This window comes from Amborella trichopoda, chromosome 9 (genome assembly GCF_054954075.1).
Source record: "Amborella trichopoda isolate Santa Cruz 75 chromosome 9, AtrichopodaSantaCruz75HAP2 v2.0, whole genome shotgun sequence".
In the NCBI taxonomy this organism is placed as follows: domain Eukaryota; kingdom Viridiplantae; phylum Streptophyta; class Magnoliopsida; order Amborellales; family Amborellaceae; genus Amborella; species Amborella trichopoda.
Genome location: NC_142344.1, coordinates 56,797,249 through 56,813,912, shown reverse-complemented (window position 1 = coordinate 56,813,912; position 16,664 = coordinate 56,797,249). Strand labels below are relative to the sequence as shown.

The window sequence follows — 16,664 nt, the reverse complement described above, 5'->3', positions numbered from 1 at the left end:
ACCTCCTTGTACTAAAAAAACATATTCTTATCATGCACTTTTCTACTTAAGATGTCCCAAAAAATTCAAAGCCCTTCTATTAAGAGGGCCACACAGGATTTGAATATTTACTATAACAAATCGACATAACATTTTCATGGGATTGTCTACAAAAAGATCATTTTTTTTTTGTATATGGAGATCACAATCATTATTGTCCCTTAAATTTCAAAGTGAGTGGTTGTAATAGTGTTATTGAATAGACACAAAATTCCAAAAAAAATTTCTCGGACTTCGCGACTCACTCCAAGCCATCCAATTAACATCTAATGAGTGGGAATGATTATGACCTTCATGTATAAAAGGTAAATGGTATTTTTATAGACAATCCCAATTTCCATATGACCCCATCGAGTCATTGAAAATTATGGGAATTTTCAATACTTTATTATTATTATTATTATTATTTTGAAATTGAACACGCAAATGGTTGCCAAACCTTACAAAGATAATACCAAACAATAAATTGGTTAACATTTTTTTATGCAGCCATGATTAGGATTCCCATGGTTGAGGCTTCAGAAGTACAAATGTACTATTTGTATGGATCATTATAGCAAACTATGCAGGCTTTGCATCCTATAATTGTAGTTAGTGTTAATTATAGCTATTGTATCCTTTAATGATAGCTAGAGCCGTAGTTGGTATCCTTTGAAGACAGCTATAAAAGGGTGAGATTTGTAGAAGGTTGCCTCCTTTTACTGTAACAGTAAGGTGCACTTCTAAATTTTTTTTAGAGATATCATTTTGGTGTTGGAAACCATATGACGGCTCAAAACTTATTTTCATTCATAGTTATAAAATTTCAAAATTTTAAAATGGTACAGATCAAGCATATCAATAAACATTTGAAAATCTTGAAAATAAACGATTCAGGTTACTTGTTGCAAGATGCAGTACCTTTTGAACTTGGAATTCTCTTTTTTTTGTCATGTCTATACATCTCAAGGTCGAGATGATCATTTGAAGGCTTCTCCAATGTCAGAACGCTCTCTTGTAGGATTTTTGAAATGCGCCTTATATAAATAGTATAAGGGAACAACTATATATAAAATTTTCCATAAAATACAAACCTTTTTTAATAAACACAAATAGTACGCATTGTTTATACATATGAATAGTACGCTTGTACTTCACATGTTTCAGTTGTATAGAGGTGGGAGTAGGTATACTTCATATAAAAAGTTGCACATGTTTTTGAAGTGGTGCATATTAAATGATCACAAAGGGTGAAAAATATTTCAATAACTTGTGTGAGTGTGCACTAAGGTAATACCCTTTATATATGTTTAGGGTACTCCGGCTCAGCATCCAATTGATGAGTTTTTGCATACTTTTATGGTTGCATTATAAATATTTTTTTTTCATTTTATTGTCAGTAATGAAATTAATTTTCAAAACTCATGCCTAGGCTAGGACTCACCAGGTCCAGAACTTGACTGGCCCAGATCAACTTGTGAGAGTGTCAAGTTGGGAAAGTGGTTTGTAAATAAAGAATTCAGTAAGTTTTCAAACCAGAGACTTAGGATGGGTTTTGAGACTTTGCCCCAGGACTCGCCAGTGTGCAGAGCAAAGCTGCCTTGGGTGAGTCTTGAGTCAAGTCTTCGACTTTTCAATCCCGGGTTTGGATGAACAATGTTGGGTATGATTATTGGAATACTAATACCAGTTTAGTATTCGATCCTCAACAAATATATTTGCAGAAAAAACCTCTGATGTGGTTGTTTTCCTTTGATGTTAAGGAAACTAACATGGTTGACCTCTGCTGTTATCCCCAAGCAATGTTTGGAAACATGGATCAACAAGGTGGATTATTCACCCCATTGATATGTGTATGGTTGCTGATTTCCAAATTGAAAATTTATAGGGTATTTAAGAAAATTTTAGATAAGACCTAATAAAATATTAGATAAGGCAATTTTTTTTTTTTTTTTTTGTGGACCGATTGTCATAGTGTGAGAATCGGTTGGATCGCCTATCCAAATTGGCATTCTCTGATTTGGGCAGGTTTCCCAGATGTCCGGTTCCCCTGACCGACCCGGGTTTCCTAGGTGGGTTTTTTTGTCGAGTATTTATAAAAAACTTATTGGAAAAAGTTAAAATGTAAAACTTATACTATATTTTTTGTCATGGAACAACTATAAATTCCCTATAAAAGCCTTTTATTTAGTCAAGTCTATAAAATCTGAGCTTATATAGGGTACTAAGATGAAAGTAAGTTCTAAACCTCTTTCAAAAATTAAAACTTCGATGATAGATTTACAATGTATTTTTTAGCTAACAACGATTAATTTTAAAACTTAATCAAAATTCAGTCTTCAAAATACTCTGTTATTATCATCTAAGGTTATTATTGGGATATAAATTCAAATTATCGTCTCCTGAGAAAATCATGATAAATTCAAATTACAGGAGATAATTGTCGCTGTATGAGGTACTCCCGCGGGAGCACGCTAAAGAACGTCCGTCCATGGTCTACCCCCGTCTCATGAACCCTAATCTCGAGAAAGGCTGCTTTACATTGAGATCCACAGTTCTCAGAGAGTAAGAGAGAGCTTCACATCGTTTAGAGAGAGAGAGAGCTTCACATCGTTTAGAGAGAGAGAGAAGGAGCTTCACTTCGCTTAGACAGAGAGAGGGTGAGAAAGAGCATAAACCCCTCTCCAGTGACAGAGCTTCTCACTCTTCACCCCTCTCCCGTGACAGAGCTGCGCACTCTTGCAGAGAGAGAGAGAGGCAAAAATGGCGTCCGTTTTACCAGAAACGGTGCCAAAGCTTTTCACAGCAGAGACCCTGAAATCAGCAGCGAAGCAGTCTCAGAAAATCGTCCTTGTCCCTCACCGACTTCGCAGAGCCATAAAAAAATTCATTCAAGGCAAGATAAAACCCCCTCAATTTTGTACTTTCACTAATTAAAATTCTCAAATTCGTGGTCATTTGTACTTTCTCTCTCTAACATCCCCTTATTCGCCCCTACTTTGCGCGGTCTTTCTCTAATTCACCTCGCCTCTGCACTCTCTCTAAAATTCCTGCACAAATGTCACATCTGAAATTTGAATCCACGGGTGCCAGAACAGGAGAAGGAGAACATGAAGAGGAAGGTCCTCCGTTTATCTCAGTCTTTCAATGAGATTAAGGGAGCTAATCTTTTGATGGGTGACTCTGTCTCTAGAGAATTAGTCAATAATCCACTGGGTTCAATGGAGACTTCAAAGAGATGGAAAATCAAGAGCTCCTATGGTGATATTGGTCTCAAATACATGGATGATGAAACGGTGGCTTATGTGGCTGCTCGAATGCCTGCTGTGTATTCTGCCTGTTACAGAGTCCTTAAAGAGGTGTTCTTTTATTCAGTTCTTGATATCTTAAGAAATTATTTAACTCAATTTTTCGTTTCACTTGTCAATGATTTTTCACTTTCTGATGTGAATTTGATATTGGTTCTTGATTTTTTTGCTACTGAATGTGAATTTGAATTGAGAAATTTATAGGGGCAATATGTTTTTGGTTGAATTTCACATCAGGACGATATAAGGTTATAAAATCATAAAATGGAAACCTTTACTTTCATTTTTTACAGTAATTATTACCTGTTATTAGAAAAACATTACATACATTTAATCTACTAAAAGTTAGCAGTTCAATGCACGTTTGAATAACATATGAGGAGAATCATATCCTATACTTGGAAATGTCGTACAAAGGAATGCTAGATAGTTATTAATGGTTTTTAGCAATGGAGTTTTGGTTGATGAGGTCATTTCAAAGTGGATGTACCTCGAAACAGGTTTTGGTAACAGTTTGATTTGGTCTAACACCACCACTTGTTGTGGGGAGCCCCTACTTCAACCAAGCTGACATCCATAACCAACTTGGAAATAATTAAAACTTCAATTTTAAAAATAAATAGAAACCAAGAGAGATAAAAACTGCAAACTCTAATTATATGAACACTGTACAAACAAAAAGTAAATGTATAAAGCACAAGTGGTTCCCCTTAATTGTGCTATATCCATGGGTAAGCAACAAGGACATGATCTCATTATCTTGAACGAGCCTATTAGATTCAAGAAATGCAGTGTTACATTATAGATTGATAACTATTTATTCACCTCTCCACCGCCATTAACAACCATCATAAAATCTCACCTTTGTTGCTGAGTTGGAGGATGAGGGGGAACAGGTAGTGCACTAAACCCCATATAGGAAGTTGGTGGTTGATACAAGCTCAGGCATGTCATGCGATATTTGCCTCATGAAAATGATAGGCATCTCTAGCATAATATGACTTTCAAATTCTCTGACATGGCTATAGGACCCAGCTGTCCATTGACATGTTCGACATCCGTAGGGGCAGGCCGACCTGCATTGCGTTGGATGAACCCTCTTTTGGAGCCAATATCTCCTCCCTTTCTTGGGGTAATGTTGAAAGGGAGTATCTTACATGTGTTCACAAACGTGACTATGAAGGTCTTGGAGCTTCGGGCTGATTTGGATACGTGGTGGTGCAACTTCTCAATCAAGGTGTGTTGCATGGAGTTGGCTTGGAGCCCCACTTGTTGTAGCCATTTTGTCAATGCAACATCAGTGGTATATTCAATATTCGGGACATTTGGGCCAATATGTATGCATGCATGTGTTTGGAGCGTACATATATGCATATATGTGTTTGGGGTGTCTCAAAACCTAGCTGGCTGCCTTGGCTCCTAGAAGCCCTGTGGCCACCTTGGCCTGCCCAAAGTTATTTACAACCTTTGTTGTTAGGCTTTCTCAGAAAGAAGCAAAGCCACCTATTTCCAATTTCACCTAAATCTGTACCAAATCCTTATTCATTGAGTCTTTTCTCCCCAAAAAAAAAAAAAAAACAGAGCTTATTTATCCATTTCTTTCTTTCAAGTGACTGTTGTGGCCCTCTTGGAGTGATTCTTTCAATAAATGAATTGCCCCCAAACTAAGAGAGGAAACCCGATCAATATTCATTGGAATGTGATTTTGATGTCACAACCCCAAAAGGGATATGAAAAGTAAGTCTTGATTTACAGAATGTGGTATCAAAGCTGTTGTAGGAAGGAAGGAGAAAGAAAATAGATGTCTAATTGATGCGAGGAGGGAGGGAAAAAAAAAACTAGAAAAATAGACGATAGAAATAAATGGTGAGAGAATTGATGCAAATAAGATATTGATTTTTTAATTTTTGATTTTTCTACGACTTTATTTGGATTTTTAGTTTTCTCTAGCGTTATTATTGTCTTTTTTAGTTGTAGAGATTTAAGGGGTAGAATTAGAAGTTTAATTTTTTTTTTATAAAAAGATGGATATGGATAGGGATTAGCATGTTTGGGTTGGTTTGGATATGTTAGACTTGGTTTTAAGAGATATAGATTTATTTTTGTTTGTGGGTTTTTATTTATTTATTCTTACAAGTGTATTTAAGGGGAAGATGACTCTTTTTTGTAAATGAAGAGATTAATGATGATTGAGTAAATACTTTGATCTTGTGAAAAGATTTTGGGTTAGACTCCCTTGCAGACCTAGAGAGAGCTATAATCTCTCAAAATCCTTTTTAATTTTATTTTACTTTTCTAGTTTATTATTTTCTTTCCCTGGATCAGTTGGTATCAGAGCCTTGAGATGCCCGCTGATCACTAACAATTGTTGATCTAGTTATGGAGGGCATAGATCAAATATTTGAGCGATTAAATAAAAAAATTAAGACTCAAAGAAGACTTGATAGAACGTATCGGCAAAGTAATACAACAAAGTCTATAAGATTTGTTTAGTAAATTGCAACAAGAGGTTGATCTTGATGCAAAAGACGATGTCAATAGCCCAAATTTGAAAGAATTTCTAAAATCAATTGTGAAAAGAAAAGATATGTATGTTGTAGCTTATGAAATATTGCCCTGTGACAGGAACTGGGCTTGGGTTAAGACAATAGAGGCTAGGTGTTCATAGCCCAACGTCTCAAGTTCTATTCCTATGTAACCTTGTCAAAAAAAAGAAAAGAAGAAATATTGCCCTGTGAGCCTGAATGAGAAATCAAGGTTCAGTTTGGTATTCCAGAGTTCGGTAACTCAGAGTTCCACCACAAATTGTGTTGGATCAATTGGTTTATTGAACACAAAGTACGGAAAAGAATGGTGGGAGTACTTCACCAATTATTCGATTGGCCTCTGAGGGCTGTGAGCATGAGGTCGAGCTTCTCCTAACCCCGAGAGAACGATACAGATAAAAAAGTGATTTTTTTTTAAAGTTTATATTTTTCTAGAACTTAAAAAATGTGTTATTTGGATTTTTAGTTTTCTTTAGGGTTATTTTTGTCTTTTTTAGTTGTAGAGATTTAAGGGGTAGAATTAGAAGCTCAGTTTTCTCTTAAAAAGATGGATATGAATAGGGATTAACATGGTTCGGTTGGTTAGGATATTAGACTTGGTTTTAAGAGATAAGAGAGAGATAAAGTTATTTTTGTTTATTTATTTATTTTTCTTCTAGGTGCATTTAAACGGAAGATGTCCATGTTTTTGTAAATAGAGATTATTGGTGATTGAGTAAAGAGTTTGGTCTTGTGAAAAATCTTGGGGTGGGCTCCCTTGCAGACCCAGAGAGAAGGTATAATCTCTCAACCCCTTTAATTTTACTTTGTTTTTTTTGGTTTATTATTTTTCTCCCTGCATCAAGAATATACCATCTCTCAAGGTTTGCAAGGAAGTCCACCCCAAAGATATTTTCACGAGACCCAAAATCCGTTCTTCCTCTCTTCTCCCTTCTTTTTCTTGTCCAATAGTTACATATTTATAGAAGAAAACAACCCTAGAACTTAATTTTCTCCATAAGAAAACTTAATCAATATCAAATCCTAACCCTACATCTTTTAAATGTCCAGTTTTAACCCTTAGTTCTCTACAAGTAAAAAGACATAAATGCCCTTAAATAAAACTACAAACCCAAAATAATTCCAAGCCTAAAATCTAAAAAGTAGTAAAATAAATTTTTTTTAAGACCCATTACATCTAAAGCTCAAAGAAATTTGTGTAATAGTTCTGGTGAAAATGACGAGTTGTAAATTTGAGGTGCCAATTTGAACGTTCATACTTTTTTGGTACAATGAGGATAATGTAAAGCAGTTGTAGGGAATGCTAAGAAACTAGTAAGCATGAAGGATCATGGTTGGAAGAATAATATATGAAGTTACTTGCAAAAGATGAAGTATGATTAAATCTAGTAGGAGAGAAAATGGTGTAGTCTAAGGTTGAAAGCTTGTTTCAAACCAAATCCCTCATAAATTGATTTTTCTTGAAATGAAAGTTGTTTCTTTGAGGAAGGAGGCTTGTGTAGAGATTTGTGCGAGAGATGAAATTAGGGGTTATACTCCTTTATAGGAAACCTTGACAATCAGTGCCATTTTTTTTGTAGCGAGAATGGTGTGAATCATTGAAATTAAGAGTGGGAATTTTGCTAGCATTGGTGACTTGGCATTCTTTGATGGTTAACGGTAGTGATGTGAACTAATGGTTGCTTACTTACATGTAACACGAGATTGTACATTCCAAATACTGTAATTGTTTCAAGATAATGAAATCAATCTTTGCCCTGCCTATGGATGTAGTCCATTAGGGTGGATATCATATACTTTTTGTGTTTTTGTGGTTTTTAGTGTGTTGTTGTAATATGAGTTTTTGGTTCTTGCTTCTCTTGGTTCCTATTTATTTTTCCCAAATTGGTGTGTTGTTCTTCTAGTTTACTCTCTTCAAAAAAAATTGTGTGTTCTTGGATATCTTGGGTTTCTTGAAATCTATTTCTTGGCATTTGCAAGTTGGTTTTTAGTGTTGAATATGTTATTGTCCGGGTGCTCGTCATAATAAGTAATAATGGACGAGTCTTGGTCTCTGACAAATTTAAGGTTTGGTTGGAATTTGTTGGAAGTGTGCTTGTGATAGCTTCTAGTGATTTGCGGTAAATCCATCGGTTTAAACATGCTTTACATTTAAGTGTTGTAACTTCATATAGCTTACCATTTTCTTTTCTTGCAGGTGCGCCGCCGATTGCCAGATTTTTCTCCTTCTAGGGTATTGGATTTTGGCTCTGGCCCAGGTTCGGCTCTATGGTAACTAGCTGAACCTTTGTATTCTGGCATCTTCTTCTTCTTTTCATTTGGGAATAATAAATTAATCTAATGTTGGTAATGCTTGTAGTAGTGCCATCATTTGATGGAATTGTTTCACCGATTTGATACCCTATATATACAAAGGAGGTACTGTTTATATCCATTGGGCAATGCATTACTTGTATATTGATTCCCTGAGATGCATATCAGGTTGATTAGTTTTCCCTTAGCCTTTATTTAGCTCTTGAGAATATTAAGCAGTCTATTTATGTATTTTTGGGAACTGTTTGTCACGACTTTCTGTTTGGGACTGTTCACATGTTGAATGCTATACCAATGGGATGCCTTGAATTGCAAGCTTGCCAAAATAGTTTATTTTGTTCAAGAGCCAGATCGAAGACTGACCCAATAAATTATGAGTTCTGTTTATGTCATTTTGTGTTGGAATTGTCAATATTGATGGGCCTTCACTTGTGGCTGTTATATTTATGTTTGTGATTAGTGGCATATGAGAATGGTTTCTCTTTTAGAATGGAAGAATAGCCAATCTTTGTTGATGCAGATAAATAATGGTTCGGAGACTGATTTTAACATAGTTTATAAACATCTGTTCCAAGTGAAAGTGATCATTTGGTTTATAGCTTTTCGTCCCCACCCCACCATCCCCTCCCAAAAAAAGTATCCTACTCAGGTGTTGCTTATGATCTGAAATAAATGAGAAAAGTAATAAGTGGCTTAGTTTTAAATTTTTGGAGTGGCTTTCTTCACTTATGTTGTCACAAATGCATGGAAAAATGTAATTTTCTTTTTGGTTTTATACCTTCAAGAGTTCTATCTCGTTATCATGCTTTGTACTCTCGTTTTTTACCTTTTTGGGTCCATGTTACCTTTTAGCTTTTAACAATATAGTCAATTACCATAGATTCTTAATGCAATCATAACTTTTGAACACGACACTGAAAACTCATTATTGTCTGCTGTATTTAAATTGTCTCCTAAAGTGCGCTTTTTTTTTATTTATTTTATTTTTTTTAACGATAGTTGCCTTGTCCATCACATAATATATCTCCAAATGTGAAGCAATGTGGGTTTCTGACACCTTTTTTATTCTACCTTGAATTTCCAAAGCCTATATTTCCTTTATGCCAATCTAATCGAAGTCTTGTAGGGCTCTGCGAGAAAATTGGCCTCATTCTTTGGAAAGAGTTAATTTGGTGGAGCCATCCCCTGCGATGTTGCGTGCCAGCGGAAGCCTTTTACAAGGTATACAAGTTCACATGATTCTTCTCATTTAGAATCCATGATGGGATTGTATTGGTTTGCGATCAATTGAAAAAAAAAAAAAGATTTCTGGTGGTAGTGGCGATAACTATTGTAAAATGTCTTAGTATTGAGATAGTTCTTTGTGATATATTCTTAATGATGATCACAATCATTAAATTCCTTTTCATTCTTCTGCGGAAGGGTGGCATGGTGGCTTACTGTAAGCATTCAGGTTAGAACTATACAGTTTTCGAGAAAGTGATAACTGACAAGGTAAAACTTAGTTAAAGTTCGGACACTAGAGCAAAAAGAAAAAAAAAACACGTAATTGGGGTTTGAAGTGCTGCTGTACCACTTAAATGGGTTTTTGATTCAGAATTTGTGGGAATCTATATAGATTAGAGTGTCCTAGACTTTCGTACATGGGAGTTGATCTCCAAAGTGTCTTCTTTGGAAAATTATTAGGTGGGCTTTGTGTTCCAGAATCTTAATGGATTTTGCATATCGTGGTGGATTGCTTTCCTTGAGGTTCTTCTTTTGCATTCAACAGTTTTTTTTATGGCTATGTGACGAGCTCATCTTTGCTTATCAGTTATCACAAAAAATTTGAATTTTTTTTCTAGTAATGTTTAGTGTTCAGTTATAAAACAGTTGGTTCTACTCATGTGGATGGGTTCGTTTTTTATTTATTTGATAGATGATAGTTCATTTTACAATCATAGGAAGCTCAATTAAAATTTGCAGGTCTTTTCCCTCAGTGTGCACACATACCATCAATGTTACCCCGAATTTGGCACTTTGTTTTCAATTTCTATAAAGTGAGTCTGTCTATTTAGTTTTTGATCCTTAAGTTTCATTAAGATATATTCTATTTTGAATTTGTGGTTGTTCAAGAAAATATAAATTATTTTATTATGAAAACCTGAATGATGATATATTTTTACATTTTAAACTTTTGTTTGAATGACAGTACCCTCCAATAAGTTACTTATCCCATTGCTATAATGATAATCGCCACAGATTGGGATCCTAGGAAATTGTACGGACAATAAACTATATGACCATTCATTGCATGCATTCGACCATTTGAGTTGAACTATGTTTTGCTTTAGGCATGCTTCTGTTAGGCTTTTTAGGGTCTTTCCTAGCATTCTAATATTTTTTAAAAATGTTTATAGTATCTGAAGAATTCTGACTTAATACTTCAGGTAAAAGCATTATTTTGCAGTTGCAATTTTATAATTTCATGCAAGTTTTATGTATTGGTCAAGTTTGTTTGTGCATTATATATTCATTTTATATTATGATGGATGTACCATTAACTATTTGGGAACTTGTGAAACTTCTATGTTGGGTCTTGAAGATGTGAAAGGCTTGCCTCGGATTCAGGGATATGATAGCATTCAAACATTGCGACAAGGAGTTCGAAAGTCTGACCAAGAGCATGACCTTGTTATTGCTGTGAGTTATCTGCTTTTTTGCTTCATGATTCTTGTGGCTCTTGTCACTTGTCATATATGCATGACAATAATTCTAATAGGTGTCCTTCATATTCTTTTATTTGATGTTTTGGGGCTTTGATCATATTGTTCTTACAATTCTTTTTATTTTGCCATGTTACACGCTATATATTTTATTTTTGTACATATCATATTCCTTTTTTCCTGTTTCAATTGATTAGGGTCCTGATGGTTGGTGGAGAATGAAGTTGTTACTGACATTTTCTGCTGAAAACCACATAGTTGTTACTGACTTTTTCTGCTGAAAACCAAATATAAAAATGGACTTTTTTTTTTTAAAGATCTCAACAACAAAGGTCAACCATACATATAAATTGTGGTGAAAGAATATATCCTTCTGGTCTAGATTTTTTTATTTGATTGTTGCTGTTATGTTCATATAATTGTGAAAAATGACATCAAAGGGAAACATTGCTGATTGCTCTATGGCAGCTTAAATACCATAGCTCCAACCATTCCATAGCTACCTAGGATTCTGATATTTATGAACAAGAAATATTGTCACGTACCTTTCAGTGTGCTCATGTGTTCAATGTTGTATGCCTAAGTGTATTTTGCTTAAAGATTGTCATAGATCTTTAATGGATATACAAAGAGAAGGAAAATAGAAGTCCAATTTTATTGCAATAATAGTTTTATGAGGTTATAATGCACCTGATTCAATAGTGATTTAGAAGTTTGAGTTTTCTTCGTGTTAATAGTGGAAAAGAAGAAAAATATGATGAAAATGGATTCTGTTTGGTGATGCAGTCGTATGTGCTTGGAGAGATACCATCAGTGAAAGACCGTATCACAGTTGCACGCCAGCTTTGGGATCTCACCCGTGATGTTTTGGTACATTGATTGACCTGTTTTGTTTGTATTGATTTTTTTTTCCATCACACTTGAACCCGGCAGTATTATTTCCTATAATTGAATGATGACGGTGCTGATACGATTCAAAAATAAAGATAATACTTCTATTTGCAAGCATTTCTTTTTCATTTCCTCTAGCTGTGCATTTGCATTTGCTGCTTGCATTTGATTATCACATGCCTCATGTTTGTTGAAGCTATAACTTTGAATTTTTAGCTGAGTAGTGGAATTTGTGTATGGTAGGTTCTAATTGAGCCAGGAACACCCCAGGGTTCAAGCATCATTCGGCAGATGAGATCTCATATTCTATGGATGGCAAAGAGGGTAAGTTTATGAGCCCGTCTGCTGAGTTCTGTTCATTAAGAAAGCTAGTTTCATTAGGGAAGGTCTCATCATTTCTTTGTAGAAGGCACCGACCTTTTTTTGATAGCCATATTCAATTCGTGGTTGTTCTGACTTTTCCCAATCTTGAGTTCAATTTTCTAATGAAAGAAACAGTATTTGTTATTATTAACTGAATGAATGTTAGAAGGTAGATAATCCAAGAAAAATAATTGATTCCAAATAAGCTAAAACAACATACTTTTGTCTTTACAGAAACTCCGGAAGGTTGAGAATATGCCAAATGCAGCTTCAAAGGACCTGATGATACGCTCAAAATATGGTGCATTTGTGGTTGCTCCTGTGAGTTATTAACATTATTGTTATTGTTGTTGTTATTATTATTATTTTGCATTGTTCTTGTCATCCTCTCTGGCTATAACTTTTACTGTTGAATACGCTATTATGGATTCGCGACTATTTCTTGTAGTGTGCTCATGATGGACCTTGTCCACTGGAAAACTCTGAGAAATATTGTCATTTTGTTCAAAGGCTGGAGAGGACATCATCTCAACGTGCATACAAGGTATCAATTTCCTTTACACCCTAACTATACAACAACAACAACAACAACAACAAATTTGTAACTACAAGAAATGAAAGAAACCTCCAAAAAGAATTTGAATGTCATTTTAAGTTTTGATTTAAACAGAGGGGATTGACTAGCTTATTAATTAGATTTGGATATGTATGTTTAGTTCTTTTATTTCCTGCATCTTGCTGTCTTTTGCCTACATTGCCATTTGGGTTTCAGAGATGAGAGTATAGCTTATTGAGGATTGTGAGAATAATACAAGAATTTCATCACCTTTTCTGCTGTTAATAATTTATAATGCAGAGATCAAGAGACCAACCACTGCGTGGTTTTGAAGATGAGAAGTTCTGTTATGTGGCTTTAAGACGAGGGGAACGCCCAGGGTAACCTCATTTCTCTCTGAACATGAACTTTCTGTATATTTGAGGAATGCGAAGCACAATGACGACCTTCCCTTGCAGCCTTGCTAGTCCTTATGTATAATAGATTTTTAAGCTTCTTTCATTTCTTTGGAGCTGCTGCTGCAAAATCTGCTTAAGATGTGATATGGTAATGACCATAGTTGTCCATGGGAAAGGGAGTCTTCGCAGCAAGGCTTTGTGTGTGTGTGTGTGAGGGGGCACGTGCGGCCGTGCATGCGTCTATATATACAGGACGCACGTGCGCCTATATATATAATGTGTTATTGGCCCAAACATCAAATGCCTATAGAGGGGGATTTTTTACCACCTGAATTTTTTTCTAAACATTTTCTATTCAGCTTGTGAATTAAAAAAAAAATAATAAAAAATTATGAGCTCTTAAACCTTATTATGTGTTTTTTTTTGTGTGTGTGTTCTTGTGGTTTGATTTGTGGACTCCAATCGGGGCCATATACCAGAGAAAACACCAAAAATAAGGAACTTGTTTTGTAAGGTTGTACTTAAAATTTGGGGGTTCAGAAATCTCCCGAGTCTGGAATATAGCTGGGTTCTCTTAGACCACCAATTTATAGGTTTACAGGGCCTTGCTTACTCCAAAAGGGCTGATTGACACTTATGAAGGAGGATTCATGACCCAAATCTTCCCCAGGGAATGTGGCCCTGCCTTGCTATCTTTTGAGAGAGCAGTGGTGCGCCTCAATGCTGGATGTCAATAGGTTTTTTAGGGCAAGACCTGATCCGCTAGGAAAGTGTGTTCCTACGTCTAATTCCTAATTGGTTGTGAATTTTATTTTTTGCTAAATTGAGGCTTGGGATTTGATTTGAGCTCTTTGGAATTTGGGATTTGGTTTGGGATAATTTGGGATTTGGAGTTTGTTTCTCACGCTAGGAATGGTTTAGGGTAGTGTTCGGGCCTCAAGCTTAGGCCTTTCTCTAACTAGGTTTTCAATTTCTTTCAAAATTTCTAACCTTCGAACCCCTTCACATGAAGAGAAAGGGGGTATTTATAGGCCCTTCTTGGAACTTGGGTGAATGATCAATTTTGGGGTCGATAAATTGGTAAATCATCAAAATTTGTGCTGTAATTTTCACAAAGGGCAAGTTTGTTATGCCCTAAATTGAGAAAATATCATCATCTACCCTTGGAAAGCTTGGGTTTCCATGTCTTCATCAAGTTCACTTCTTATTTTCCCTTTTTTAAACCATTTTTTGGTTGTTTTGACCATATAGGTTTATAGAGCATTCTTCTAGGAGCATTTTCATCAAATTTGACAAAAACTCCAAGATTTGAGTGAGTTATGAGCTTTTTTGTGGATTTGGAGCAAAATTTCATGAAACTTCCTTGTTCTTCTATTTCTGCTCATTTTAGTTTTTTAATCGATTGCTCCTTGTATCAATTCTGTTAAGTTGTGGAGAATAATTTCATGAATATTTGTATCAAATTTGGATAAACAAACTCTATGATTTGAAGGAGTTATATTCATTTTATTGGGTCATTTTACAAAATTCAACAGTCTTCCTATTTTAGCCACTTTTAAGCTTCCATCTGTCCCCAACTCTTGTTTTAAACCCCTCAACAAATTATATTGATGTTTAGGGGTTTGAGTGAGGATCATATCTGCAAAATTTCAGCTTAACATATGCATGGAGAAATTGATCGAAAAGTGGATCTAACTCAGGGGGACTACAATTCATGAACACCTTTTCCATCTCTTACATTTCGATTCAGTCTGGTATTGATCCATGAAGAGAACCCCTTTGATACATACCTTGTTGGATAGATCCCTGAATTAGGAACATGCCTCGACTCATTTGGCCATGTGATTTGGGAGATATGATCGAAACTTGGAGGAGAAGTCATCTCGTCACATTGCTGATTTTTGCTCTTCTGCTGGTAGCCACAGCTACAGGAATGTCTTTTTGCATAAAAAGTGGTTGTCCTTTGGTGTGCCCTCAAAGATCACTTCGCAAATAGTACTTTTTGATATCGAATTGAGCTCAAATTTGGAATACAAGCTTTTTAGGAAAGTCCGATCTTCATATTGGACATTGATTTCTAGGGGTTCCTTTGTAATTTTGCCCACATTTTGGGCCCGGACTCTGCTTCCTCAGTGATCTTCAACTCTGTAAGCTTGTATCTCGGTCATCTGCTATCGGAATAGCATGATTTTGGAGGGAACTATCGGGGCACCCTAGATTAAAGTATGGATACTTAGGTCACCATTTGAGGCACGTTTGACTAGTATTAGACAAAGCCCCTTTTAAGGTCGTCCATTCATTGGTTGGACAATGTGGCGTCTTTCGACCTCCTTCGCTTTCATCAGAGAAGGCCCTTATTACATACTATGGACATCGCCGAAGTTTGAGCTTGACCTAAGACTGCTTTCATTGCTTGTGTTGAGTTCAGTAATTCCAACGGGTTTCTGGTGGGTACAATGCCGGGGGCTTGTTTAATCAATCAACTCTATGCATCGCGTTTGGCGAGCTGCCATTTTGGTTTGCCAACATTTCCCTGCATTTGCGAAGCCAATACGGGTCCCTTTGAATGTCCAAACCCCTAGGCGGGACTGTATTCTAGTTTTGTACTCCGCACTTGCGGAAGCTTTTCCATGCTCCACTTTGGGTAATTTTCATTGAGTAGAAATACCGACAAACTCATCGTCTAACAATGGACCCGGCTGTGTCATTAGTGGAATGAGAATTGATTTGGAGCACTTTTTGAGATCGAAATTATTTTTTCTAGACTTAATCTTAGTTAAACAAAAGATGATTTGACAGTTTTCGGGTGAAACAAACCCCAGCTATGTTTAACATTGTATTGATATGTTTTTTTCATGTATCTATTTCTCCTTTCAAATGGTTAAAGGCATCTGCCGCTTGCTTAAATGTTTATTAGTTCAGCATGTGTAGGCCCTGCAGTTTCCAAGTCTCTCCTGGTATTTCTCCTTCTAAATGGTTATTGGTAAAACTACTCCAGAATTGTAGGAGTAGGCACTGCTTAATAGGAGGTCTTAACCTTTATTGACCATTCTTTACTATTTAACCATGGACATATAGCCTTCCATGTGCTTATGAAGAATAGCTTGTAAACCTCTTAGTTGCTTAGGGATGGATTCGAAGACGTGCTTTAGCAATATGTCCATGGTTTGGAGGTTTGACAACTTTACTATCTATATAAGGATGCTGCTTGAGAAATCCCATTCTCTTTCTCTCTTAAGAAGATTTGCTCCTACAATGATGTAGATTATGAAGCTATCCTCCTTGGCTTAGAGATGGTTATTGAAATGTGAGTTTGTATCGTACTCATATTTTACGAATCAAAGCTGGTTGTTTGACAACTTTTGTGGACTTAAGAAGTCAGAAAGATGAGGATTAGTCCCACAGGTTCGAATGACTTGGTATCTCGTGTCATTGTCTTGTGAGGTAATAATCAATCATGTACCTCAATGATTCAATGGATAGGCTGATGTATTGGCAAAAGGGGCATCTATGATAATCCTTTCAGGTGTACCAATGCAAACTTTGGTTCAAGAGAGGCATGTTTT

General features: G+C 35.8%; 1 protein-coding gene across 13 annotated transcripts in view; it reads left to right on the top strand.

The window, feature by feature from the left end:
* Positions 1 to 2,431: 2,431 nt before the first annotated feature.
* LOC18447710 (copper ion binding / methyltransferase) overlaps positions 2,432 to 16,664 on the top strand; it is a 28,231-nt gene continuing 13,998 nt past the window's right edge. For 5 of the 13 annotated variants that reach the window (XR_016041641.1, XR_016041642.1, XR_002283311.2 and 2 more), the window contains exons 1-10: positions 2,432 to 2,914; positions 3,112 to 3,377; positions 8,070 to 8,143; positions 9,312 to 9,406; positions 10,770 to 10,867; positions 11,677 to 11,760; positions 12,025 to 12,105; positions 12,379 to 12,465; positions 12,593 to 12,688; positions 13,001 to 13,080. Coding sequence is in view for 3 of the 13 variants with exons in the window: in XM_011630044.3 (XP_011628346.2) it covers positions 2,782 to 2,914; positions 3,112 to 3,377; positions 8,070 to 8,143; positions 9,312 to 9,406; positions 10,770 to 10,867; positions 11,677 to 11,760; positions 12,025 to 12,105; positions 12,379 to 12,465; positions 12,593 to 12,688; positions 13,001 to 13,080 (1,094 nt within the window). In the remaining 10 variants the exon portion in view is untranslated. The remainder of the gene's footprint in view (positions 2,915 to 3,111; positions 3,378 to 8,069; positions 8,144 to 9,311; positions 9,407 to 10,769; positions 10,868 to 11,676; positions 11,761 to 12,024; positions 12,106 to 12,378; positions 12,466 to 12,592; positions 12,689 to 13,000; positions 13,081 to 16,664) is intronic. The other 8 variants (XR_016041648.1, XR_016041646.1, XR_016041647.1 and 5 more) reach the window with 3 other exon arrangements.